Genomic DNA, 12,151 nt, shown 5'->3' with positions numbered 1-12,151 from the left:
AATTTAATACCAACCTACATGTACTGTAGTTTATGAAACTACATATATTTAAACTTATTTGCAATATTTGTCAGCTCAAAAGGATCTTAAACAAGTTTATAAATCACAATTGCTCATGGACTAACCTCAGACATGAAGAGATCTCTATGGTCAGCCAGGGAAGTGTCCAGTAAACAAGGAAAGAGAATACGAGCTTCTTTGGATCCGTACTTCATTGACCTCAACAAAGACTGTATCAACTTGTCTCGATATTGTGAATCATCTAAAAGCAAGAACATTACAAAGATATAATTTTACAGCAATAATTATTGATTTGTGGTTGAACATGTTCTGTATAAGGTTCGTAACCTGAACAGCTTACAGGGCCAGACAGAACTCAACTGTGGTGCTCTGATTAGTTTTGGAGTCACCTAAGACCGAGACTGGGTAAAGCCGCAGAAAGCAGAGGCCAGAGGACCAAAACCCAAAACTAAGGTCCCCAAACACTAGGACAGCCTAGTACTGTCAGACTGAGCTGAGGGGTGCTACAAAAGATCAACGGGTCGAAGTAGCGATAGGATTACATGAACCACCCCCACAAAAAAAGTTTGTCTCACTCATGAATTCAGGGTGAAACAGTGTTTAAAACTTTAAAACTGTACCATTGCGTTAAAGTAGTTTAACAAATCTTTCCATGTAACAACTCTTGGGAGTGTTGTGCACAGGCTTTTAGTTCTAAGACTATAAATGTGTTACATTTACATTTTATTCCACATACCAATCTCATGACAGAAGACTGTAAGTTTGAGATATGCATCAGCCAAGACATCACACTCGGAAGGTGGTCTTTTCTCAGCTGCTGCGACGGCCTGTCCAAGACAATCCACCACTCTGTGTTTTAGTCTTGCTTCAACACTCCCATCTCTGAAAAATTAATTGGTCTACAAATTATAACCCCAGTAGATTCTTGTTAATACAAAATTTACTACTTCAAAATCCAACTAAACAAGATAAGTTTCTACACAGTTGCTGGAAACTAAAAAAGCGAAACAGATTATTCTGACTAGCTTTGGCTTACCCCAGCTCCAAGCGGAGTTTCTCCACAGTCGCTGGAAACTACAAAAGCGTAAGAGATTATTCTGGCTAGCTTTGGCTTACCCCAGCTCCAAGCGGAGTTTCTCGACAGTCGCTGACTCCAAGTTGTCTAGTCCTGATGGACGTTGTTGTGCTACAGCCAGGAGAGTCTGGTAAACTTCTGCTGTGTGGAAGTGAAGCTCTATGTTCAAGGGATGGTCTAGCAAACCACTGGCATCTTGCTCCCTCAGTTTATCTAAAATAAAGACTAAGTTGGTCCGACATTTTGAAATTATTTTCAATTGCAAAGATGTGCATTTAAAAAAAAATAATCGCCACTTATGAATTTTTTTTTAAATTCATACTGTAATCACCATTTTTACAAAAAATACATTGAGTGGCAATTTACATTATGAATATTTGAATATTAAGATGAACAAACAGACAAAAACACTTTTCAGCTATTAAAACATAGCCTAACTAATCAGATTCATCTTGCTTGACAATAAAATGATTGCTTACATGAAAAATAACATCAACACGAATGAGCCAAAAATGCATTGACAAAAATTAGATCAAACATATTCAAGTAGATAACATGCATAAAAATGTAACAGAAAAATAATGATTACCAATTGATAAATATTACAATATAATAACATTTGTCAAGCCAAATTGATTGCTCATTCTTATTAGATACAAGTTATAGTTTTGATATAATTGGTTGGTGTATCTGGCCGAATCCTTATCCGGCAAGGCTCCCGGTCCTGTGGTGGTTCTATGAAAGGTTCTACCGTAGCCAACTTAGTTTTAACTGCTATAACCACATAAATTTAATCTTACCTAGAGGGTCCCAAGCTTTCATGATGTGTTCCACTTGACTGTTGAATATTTCATTCTTCTTCTGATCAGTAGAAAAACAATCAAGTTCATTACGTTCAAGCTCGGCCCTCAATAGCTTAACTTTGCTGTTGCAGAGAAGAAGCCGGTTGTCCAAACTGCCTTTCATCTGGACGACACAAATGGTACAAATATTACAAACTTTATACCTTTATTATTTTATGTTCTTGTCACATTCCCATTTAATTATTTTATACACTTATTACATAAGTAATCCACTCTAAGGTTAAAACATCAGATAACCAACTAAATTATTTAAAATTTACATTTTTTTTTTACTTTTTAAACTAGTCAACTATTTATATAGGCTAATAAGTAAAAACTATAGTTCAGTCTATTAAAAATGTGTGTTTACATATTGTTTTTATAGTATCTGTTTGCTTATTACTTAGGCTGGTATCGGTCCATTTCAAATTGCTCAGACGGTCAAACACTAAACTCAAGACATGACTCAGGCACTTGCACATTAATAGAACATTGTTCTGAATTTACTAATTATCGACAAATTGTACATACATAATGTGTGGTTACGAAATATATCCATTCATTTTCACTATTTTCAGACTAACTTCTGATGTTTTAGGCGTTATAGGGTTTGGACCCAAGGGGTTCAAATAAGGGAGAGTTTACTGCATCAGATAAGAAAGAGTAAAGGATCCCTAAATAACAAGATGACAGCTTGAAACCTTATAAGACAGGATATAGCTTTGAAATTTAATCTTGTTGCAATTTAAATAATAGAAAGATACAAATCTATATAAGTAAAAGTAAAATTAGGAAACATTTACTCTGAAATGTTGCAGTACTTACCTCATATTTGCATTTGTCCAAGTATCTTCGTGCAACATAGAAATTCTTTTGTTTGAGAGCACAATCCAAAGTTTTCAAATAGTTGTGTGTCCTTAATTGATGTATACTAGTTGTTGGATTACCTTCCCTTTTAAGATCGTCTTCTATCTTCTTAGCATAAATATTCCTAAACAAATACACAGCTGTTAGAACGCATCACTCAACAGTTAAATTAGCACAAACAGCTGATTAGTTGAAGTTTGAATCATTAAAATTTTACTTCTTCTCTCTCAATCCTTGAATCTCATTGGTCCGTTACCCGTGTTGTTATGAATAAAACTACGCTGTTATGAAAGCAATGTTATGTGAACAATGCTGTCATGAAACTTTTCAATTACGCTACTTTAAAAAACGGTCGTAGGTAAAATAAGTTATAAACCACAAATATACAGGTAACAGTACACTCCCATTCATCCACACTAATTTGGTGTTGCACTGATCCTGGAAGCACATTATTGATGTCCATTGTATGATGGAATTAATTATGAAAGACTACAAATGTCAAACCAACCCCATTTATGGTTAAATTGAATCTAAAAAAAACCATAAATATTTGTGAATGGTACCAGGTATACATTTTAAAAGATTACATTTATTAAGCACATGATAGTAAGCTGCAAACATTTTTTTTGTTATTACGTTTGATAGACCAAGGCTTTTATAAAGCTAATACCAACCTATACACAGACTGAGTCTCCCACGATACTAGATTGTCAGTTTTAGAAGGAGAGCTCTTCTTCCACTGTTCAACAAGGCGGAAGACTTTCTTGGACCGATCCACATCAGAAGCTAACTCGAGGAAGCGCTAAAAACAAATAGCATGAATCATAATCACTTTAACAAACAAAAGCACATACATTCAACGTTTTTAATTCAGACCCCTATTACATTAACAACTTCCTTAACTGTCTGTTAACATTAAATTTAAAATAGGAGTTGAGTTTTGCTTTCTGTCTAAAAAAATGTGAGCAAGATATTGAGTTGGCTTTGCACTTTCAAATAAAAAATGTAAGGCATCGCAGAAAGTGTGCCCATGTATTCTGGTCAGTGTTTAATTACATAGATCATAACTAAAACTGACATGATAAAGCAGCAAACATATTTAGAAATGATATAGATAATAATAATATCTGACATTTGCTTCAGTCATCTCTGAGTTAGGGAGTTACCTTTTGAATTATAGCATAATGGCCCTCAGATCAAAACATATACCAGTACGTATATGTTTATGGTGACAAGCAATTGACATACAAAATGAAATGCTAGAACACAGAGTATAAAATATAAACATCCTGGAAGGACAATGATCTTAGACGTTGTACTGTCAGTTTCTACTCACGTCAGTATCCATGAGCCTATGAACGTTGAGCAAGTGAGAACCTCGCAGGTTGTTGTTGAGACAGTCCAGCTGCTGCCAGACTGCCAGGAACTGCATCACACTGGCGTCACTGACCAGTTTGGCTCTTGGTACATCTCCGTTCACCACCAGCAGTAGGCTCAGCATGTCTGCCAACTTTGACTGTGGATAAGCATTAAAGAGTATTTAGAATAGCTTACACTAAACTTCTTGCAGTACAGCAGATTCCCTTTGTTTGGAATTCTGGCTCAAAAAAATTCCTATTTTAACTTTTTTCTAAAGATGTTCATATGCTAACTATATCACCATGAACCTCCCCAAAAGTCAAAGGAGCTAGCAGTATTGCCATGATTTTCGATTGATATCAAGCAATAGCAATATCAATATGTTTTTGTTTTTGGTGATGTTTGCAATAAAACCAAGAACGTTGGAGATTCAAGCGATGATTTACCAAATGTTATTACAAGCTAGCGTCCCTACTTATATACTATTTGCTACCAGAAGTACCGGCCAAGAATTTACAAAAGATTCTTGGCCGGTACATCCGGTAGCGAATAGTATATAAGTAGGGACGCCATCGAGGTTCTTGTCATTCACCTATTGGGTCTGATGATTATTGGAGAGTCCAATCAAAATCAATCACAACTTACCATCTTTTATGTATATTTACCCTCTTGTGAGTTAACAGTACGAGTGTAAATGTATGTTTTAGTGTTATTAGACATATATTGTTTTTATTTATGAAAGCAAGCCATTAAATATTTTAAATCAACTAAAGTTTAACATAAAACACATTGTAGTGTGATATATAAGACAGGACGAATTCAACTTCTTGAAGTAAAACACTTACCTCAATATGAGCTTTCTTAGTTGGATCTTCCAGCCAACATTTGAGGGCAGAGTTAAAGTCTTTAGTCACTGACAACACATTTGTAGTTTGAGTATAATGTATCTCTGATAGAAACAGCCACGGCAACAAGTGGTCTTGTTTCCTGTAACAACAATTCACAGACTCAGCTAGTTTTGAAGACGAATTGAAAATATCAACAAGCCACATCTGTTTAAGCTATTTATTTGAAAATTCAAAAGTATTATTGGTAAAACCAATTATAGTCTAAAAATTTGAAGTACTGTAATCAAAATGCAAATGACTGTACCAGTTGTCATCCCAAACTTGCTCCAGGTTGTTATGCAGTTGAGTTTCCTTCAGTGATTTGTTCAGTTCCTTCCATTCTGACAGATGAGCACAGCACTGGAAATAACACATTATAGTTAAAGAAAAGATTTAATCATAAAAAAAACTGATAATTAGACTCATTGTAATTTTTTTATCTGTTAAAAAGTAATGTAAATATACTTTGTATTCTTATGACATGTAATAAACATGAATCATATTAAACGAATTACTTACAACTGTAAATTGAACTCTATGAATAAGGCTGACATGTTCAGTTAAACTATATAAAAAATTAGGGATGGACGAGATTTTACTTTTAGTTCACATCTCACACGAACACACGCAATTTTCAAAATGTTCCCTGCATTGTGAATACACTGTGAATATATATGATGTATGGATACTTTTAAAGCATAAAGTAAATACTTACCTTAAATGAAGCTTCGTATAAGAAGTTTTCCGCAGCTGTGCCTGAATTAGACTGAAGACATTCAGTGTACTTCTTTTGAGCCTTCTTCCACCTGTAATCATTCGTTATTTGTATTGCTTTGACACTTCAACAATCACAAGATAATGTGTTTAGAATTACTTATGTATTATAATTTAAAAATTACAAAACTAAAGACCAGTACAAGAGTTGTTCGTAAAATTGTAAATTCAAGTCCAATATGAGCTCCGTAGCAAGATATAAAGTCTGACACCAGCGCCGTGTTCCTTGCTGGTCTCTCATATACAATGGTCTTGTTGCAGTTAACAATAACAATATGAGGGGAACTGATAACCCCACTAAATACAAATCACATGATTAGGTTTCAGTGGGAAGGAGATCATTACCTCTGTTGATCCTCAGCCTGTAGAGCTTCTCGCACATCTCTACTGCAAGCCTCTGCGATCTTGTCCTCAAACAGTCCTTGTACCACATCCTTCTCCTCCAGACTGTGGTAGATCCTGTCAAACACAACAGACAATTATTTAACAACATAACCTGTCAACACTTTTTAAAAGATGAATAAAACTATCTATACAAGCAAAGTTACAGTCACATGCCCCTTTCTTAAACTTGACTTTCAATACAAAAATATAATATAAATACTAAGAACAAATAACTAAACAAATGAAAAAGCAATAAAACAGTAAATAGTTAATACTTTAAATTACCACTATTTGGTAACACCAGTCAATACTTACTCTGCCAGGTACATCCAGTCGTTGTAGTTGATGTCATGATTCACCCTGACCCGCTTGTGGGGAGGGGGAAGAGTTTCCTCCGACATGAGTTTTGCCTCCACTAGCAGCGCCCCAACTGACATCTGGTGACTATTCTTGCTGACTGAAACAGGACCATTGCTTGGTATAGATTTAATATGGCCAACAAAATTTTAAATCATATTAGTCTGCCTGCATGGTAAAAGTTACTGCTTGTACATCATCACAAGAGACGCACAGTTAGTTTGAGATACATTTTATCAATACAGTAGTATATGATTAAAAATATCTAGAAGAATAAACTATATGTACCAATAACAACACTATACACTAAGACTATTCAGAAACCCCCAAAATACTTAGTGGCGTCCCACATGGGATTACTGGGACCATTACCTTTACTACTTCTCAAAAACAACTCCCAGAAAATCTACGAGGCTCCTGTCACATAGTCACATTATGTGACAGGAGCCTTGCAGATTTTCTGGGAGTTGTTTTTGAGAAGTAGTAAAGGTAATGGTCCCAGTATTCCCGTGTGGGACACCACTATGCAGAAAACACAGTCCTTGTTCTCACAAATAAAGTCAATCCAAGAATTAGAAAAAGACGGATTATGCATTTTAACAAGACCAATATCTACTGCAAATCAAATAACACATATTAATATTAATATTTCCTTAATTGAAATAAAACTGCACAAATGATTTTCAGTTACAGAAATGCCACCAGCAACAGCAAATTAAACCTTTGGCAGTATAGTTACTTCATCAATAATGTTCCACCAGCTTTGGTTTTTGGTCCATATTGTCAGTAGCACAGTTTGAGTTTATCAATGCATCCTAACCTTCTGCAATGATGCTGGCCGGAGAACGGCACTCTGAAGGTCGCACCAGACCCATCTCCAGCATGGTGGCTATGAGGGACGGCTCATGGCTGGTGGAGGTCTGCAAGATATCATCCACAGCTGACGAGACTCCTGACAAGTCTGTGTTGACATTGGTGTCCACCAGGGCCTTATAGATGGCCACCAACAGCTGGCGGGCAATCAGCTGGTCCCTCTATAACATATCAGCTGTTAGATGTACAGTGCTGTATGAGAATCTTCACTAGTTGTTTTTCAGTCTGAGTAGATTGCACTAGACTTTCTGTGCAAACAGCAACAACAAATGAACAACTGTATTCACGACTAAGAGAGGGTGTCCAGCAAGATGTGAAAATAAAGTTTGAGAACAGTTTCAAGTTCTAAGTTATTTTCATGTTGAAATTAACCATTGAAATTAAAACTAACTTATTAGTGCCTGCTTGTAAATTTAAACTGTCCTATTTCTAACTACTTCTACTTCTATTTGTAATTAATTATATCACCATAGTTTACTTTGATCTGAATACAAATTTTACATTTGTTTTACAAAACGTTCTCTACCAATGATGCAGCAACGTCCCCCGATCAGGCAACTATTATGAGCATCTCATGCAATCACGGAGGCATTGTGATAATTTTCGGTGATCACAGTTTTCCTAGTAATCAGACAACATTTAGGAGAACCAAATAAATGCCCAGTAGGCTATCAGCAACTGTCCAAATTTGTCCAGAAGTACAACTAACCTTTCCCAGTAATAAAAATTCACCTACAACTCCTAGCTTTCCTGGTTTCCTCTATGGCTGGACACTTTGTCTACCTTTGTTGCTACAAGTGTGTGTACCTTGGCTAGAGATCTGAGAGCTATCACCACGTCACTACAGGGTATCTGAATGTCTGGTAGGTCACCCCGACGGTAGTCTCTCATGAGCGTCACATCATTCTCCGATCTTTTCTGCCGCTCAGCCTTGTGGCGTTGCACCTGCGCTGACTGCTGTCTGTTACGCTCAGCATACTTGTGTCTTAACTTGTCTTTATTTAACAGCAGTCTAGTTGGTAATCTTAAAGTGTTTGGCTCTCCGTCTGTTGAAGGTAAAATAAAAATGTTTACACACTTTTTTTATATATTTTTTTTAATAGTACAAAATATTATTTAAGGATTCCAAACATAAAAGTTACGGTTTTGGTAGAATCGTAAAATTTAGTAGTAAAATATTTTCATGTGATGGACTATGATTAAGAGAAAGATAATTTAAAGTAATTTAGAAGCTTAAAGCTTATAATGATGGACTATCCATTATATGTTTAATATTTAATAATTTAAACATATACATCAATTACCTGTATTATCAGCTGTGACTAGATGGTCAGAACCAAAACTTGATCCTGGTTTGTGGATTGTCCCAAACTGTGCTTTGCTGGTGCTGGGTCCTGCGAAACTGTACAAACTCTGGTCTTGCACACTGGATATTGGCACTGTGGACAATACCAAAACTCATTCAAGTAGCAGTTATATAACTTATGGTAAACAAGTGGAAAAATAATTTTTAATAGATACCATAATAGAGTTTTAATACTCGCTTTTCTAACATTCCGTGTTATTCTAAGTGTCCTGCTGTTTCCGTGTGTTGTAACTGTACAATGTAGAAGGCTTGTAAAGACAACCACTTTCTGCCATCCTGCCTACACTCGGAATACAAAAGAGTCAAAAATCCGAACCAATTGGGACCGTTGATAGTTCAGTTCGGATTAGGTACCGATCTGTTCGGATTTTCAAACATAGCCTAGAAATGCCTAATATAGACACGTAACTGTACAATTTACTCACAAGAAGGTTGGAGAGTGGAAGAGTATGAAGGTGAGGGTTCCTGTGTAGCTCTAATCTGGAAGTTGATCTCAAACGAGCCCAAGGACAGTGAGTTTATTTGGCTGGCCAAGGTGTTGGCAAACATCGGCACAAACGTAGCATGTTGAGTGCGGAATGATCCAGACACGTTGTACTTCTGCAAAGTTATAGAAATTCTATCAGTATGGACTAGCTGCAGCCATTCTGTTATTCATGTGGAACACAGAATCTGTGTTGCTACAAAAATTCGATTAACTCTTTTGGTACAATGGTATTTTATGTACATAAAAGGTACAATACTGTACAATAAGTTGAAATTTCCCTTTGATTTTGTTAAAATGTTAACCTTTTTGACAAAAATCAATTTGACATTTTCACACTCTGTTGGTAGCTCAACTCAGCAAGATACAATTTTAAATAGAAAACTGACTAAATGTTTAACACAGGAAAGTGGTGTTCACTCAGTACCAGTAGTCAACGATCCAATAGCAAGTTGTTGAGAAGCAAATATTAATTTCTAGATTCCATCTGTACGTGGGCGAGATTCAAAGGATGAGCTAGAAGTTCAGAATTGTAAAATTTATTAAACAAGCAGTTTTTAAGTTACATTACTAACTAAACATATTGAACTATTTGAGGTTGGCTTAAAACCAATTAAAAAATAATAAAACAATTCAAGTTAAATGTTATGGCATTTTACCAGACCAACATATTTTCTGAAGGGGGTTAAATACCTCTAGTTTTCACTGTTCATTTTCTATTCTAGCGAAATTTAAAATGGATTTTTCCTCAATTGAATATATCGTTGAGTATAACCGACCTCAAACTTGCAGGCAGACAGAGGCTGATCGAAGATGGTTCGGTTGTATTCATCAGTCTGGCCACACAGATCCAGCAGCAGAGTAGTGCTGATAGTGAGAAACGCAGCCTCGCAAGACGGAGAGTACAGAAGCCGCAGAATGTCTACAAGACGACCCCAGCCACGCGAGGACAATCGGTCATTGGAGTTCCAGAAACTGTATACAAGGCTCAAGGTTAATGTCCAAATTCTATTACACTGTCACATTCCAAGTAAAACCACACATTATTTTTTCTTTTTCGTGTTGGTGCAAATGTTTTAGAGCAAAAGGGTGTGTGTTTGTCAAACGCTTTTTGGAAAAGAGGTCCAAACCCATTTTTCAAAGAGATTATTTCAATTCTTAGTCATTTTCACAACTAATAAAACAGTTGATTGTTTTTATATATAACTCAAACTGAAACTATTTTAACATTGGCAGATTATCCAAGTACAACAGACAGCAATTGAATTAGGTTGTACTTACGTGTGATATTTCTTTTGCAGTTTTTGGTCAGGGTCAACCATCCCTGATATCAACACTAGCTTGGCCTCCTTCACCTGAGCTACGGCATCTTCATCTGCCATATGTCTGAAACCATCACAAAATAAGAAGAGTTTAGTACAATTATTGAATACATTGTCAGTTTGTGCACTGAAGGAAAAGAAGTTAGTGATCTTTTGTAGTGTGAATCTCTTACTCTAAACACATTCATGAGGTGGACAGATGGCCGTAAATTACAATTTATAATAAATCTAAAGCAGAGAACAAATTAGCATTAGTTTATAAATAGTTATCAAGTATATAAGTAAGTAGTCTTAGCATAGTAAGTATGTCATATAATATGTGTATGGGTTTTATTCAACTGTATTTAACTTTTTTTACATCATACTACACAGAAACAGGTACTTTTCCATCAGTATTGACTATTGATAGACTGGAAAGTTGCCCTTTACCGTGCCTAAACACGGAAAAGTAACATTATGTACTTTTACCAAGCATTGCACGGTAAAAACTTTTTAATGTGCACTTAGTCAGCTGATGAAATAAGCAGCTAACTGCAACGGCCTATTTCATTTTCTGTAATAGGGCCTATAAATATATTATAATTTATGTTATATCCTAAATAAATTGTGTTATAGGTTTAAAATGTACTAATTATTCTGTGTATTATGATGTAAAGTATCGTACGTTACTCGCCCGGTAAGCTTTAACGTACTCGCACAAAAATCCCGGAATCGGCTACGCCTCCCGCAGGAAGTCATGCTCGCACGGTAAAACACCACTTAACGGGCTAGTAACGTAATATATTATAACATCCTAAGTCCTGACACAAGCCTTTCAGAACTTTTTATTTTTTACATTTTTACATTTATACATTTTTTTTGCTAGTAACTGATTACAGAAAAATAACTGTCATAAAATTTCTGATTGGCTTAGATTCTACCAGAAAGCTGAGTTCAACACAATTCAGTCATAAAAAATAATCCTAAGGTAAAAACCTTTTTTAAAAACTGATAGAAATGTCTGCCATTTGTACCTGTAATTGTCGTATATCCAAGAGACAATTTCATACACAACATTCCTGGTCTCCACTCGTTTGTGGTTACGCACAGACACCACAGCTGGGAACAGCTGTTTCATCTGTGATGGAGTGAGGTGAGGCTGAAGCTCCTTGATCAGTTCTAGAGCTGCCACTTGCCTGTCTGGGTTGCTGCGAGATTCAAACGGAATGAATTAGTAGATGTGTTTAACCTGAAGTGTGCAGTGAAGTAAGCAAGTTGGTGGTGCCTCTAAAGGGCCACATAATCAGTGAGCGCAAGTGCAGCAATGTTAATATCATTATATATTCCCTCAATTTGACGGAATTTTTTAAGCATTTATAACTGTTGTTGTCATTAAAATATTTATAGTCCATGTTATCTTTAATTATAAAAGTCAAATACCACTCACTGACTCACTGAATAAGAATAAGAATAATTTATTGCCATTAGACAAAGTTGTACAATAGACATTGTCAAAGCTATATACTAAAATGTAACAAGAGTCGTGAACATTATCACAGTG

The 12,151-nt window shown here is 35.7% G+C and overlaps 1 protein-coding gene across 3 annotated transcripts in view; it reads right to left on the bottom strand.

Moving 5' to 3' along the window:
• The window catches only part of LOC128999651 (DNA-dependent protein kinase catalytic subunit-like), a 42,835-nt gene that overhangs the window by 16,323 nt on the left and 14,361 nt on the right, over window positions 1-12,151 (bottom strand). For 2 of the 3 annotated variants that reach the window (XM_054426266.1, XM_054426265.1), the window contains exons 9-27: window positions 11,625-11,798; window positions 10,571-10,675; window positions 10,069-10,264; window positions 9,231-9,405; window positions 8,744-8,878; window positions 8,247-8,485; window positions 7,387-7,600; window positions 6,525-6,666; window positions 6,171-6,284; window positions 5,767-5,857; window positions 5,317-5,411; window positions 5,010-5,151; window positions 4,142-4,321; window positions 3,480-3,607; window positions 2,764-2,929; window positions 1,897-2,062; window positions 1,138-1,309; window positions 758-903; window positions 126-262 (exon numbers count right to left, since the gene is read on the bottom strand). In XM_054426266.1, coding sequence (XP_054282241.1) covers window positions 126-262; window positions 758-903; window positions 1,138-1,309; window positions 1,897-2,062; window positions 2,764-2,929; window positions 3,480-3,607; window positions 4,142-4,321; window positions 5,010-5,151; window positions 5,317-5,411; window positions 5,767-5,857; window positions 6,171-6,284; window positions 6,525-6,666; window positions 7,387-7,600; window positions 8,247-8,485; window positions 8,744-8,878; window positions 9,231-9,405; window positions 10,069-10,264; window positions 10,571-10,675; window positions 11,625-11,798 — 2,917 coding nt within the window. The remainder of the gene's footprint in view (window positions 1-125; window positions 263-757; window positions 904-1,137; window positions 1,310-1,896; window positions 2,063-2,763; window positions 2,930-3,479; window positions 3,608-4,141; window positions 4,322-5,009; window positions 5,152-5,316; window positions 5,412-5,766; window positions 5,858-6,170; window positions 6,285-6,524; window positions 6,667-7,386; window positions 7,601-8,246; window positions 8,486-8,743; window positions 8,879-9,230; window positions 9,406-10,068; window positions 10,265-10,570; window positions 10,676-11,624; window positions 11,799-12,151) is intronic. The other variant, XM_054426267.1, reaches the window with a different exon arrangement.

Source organism: Macrosteles quadrilineatus, unplaced genomic scaffold (assembly GCF_028750875.1).
Source record: "Macrosteles quadrilineatus isolate MER2022 unplaced genomic scaffold, UCM_ALF_1.0 Scaffold_8__2_contigs__length_117827958, whole genome shotgun sequence".
In the NCBI taxonomy this organism is placed as follows: Eukaryota; Metazoa; Arthropoda; class Insecta; order Hemiptera; family Cicadellidae; genus Macrosteles; species Macrosteles quadrilineatus.
Note: the sequence above shows the minus strand (reverse complement) of the source record. Positions and strands in the feature narration are given on the sequence as shown.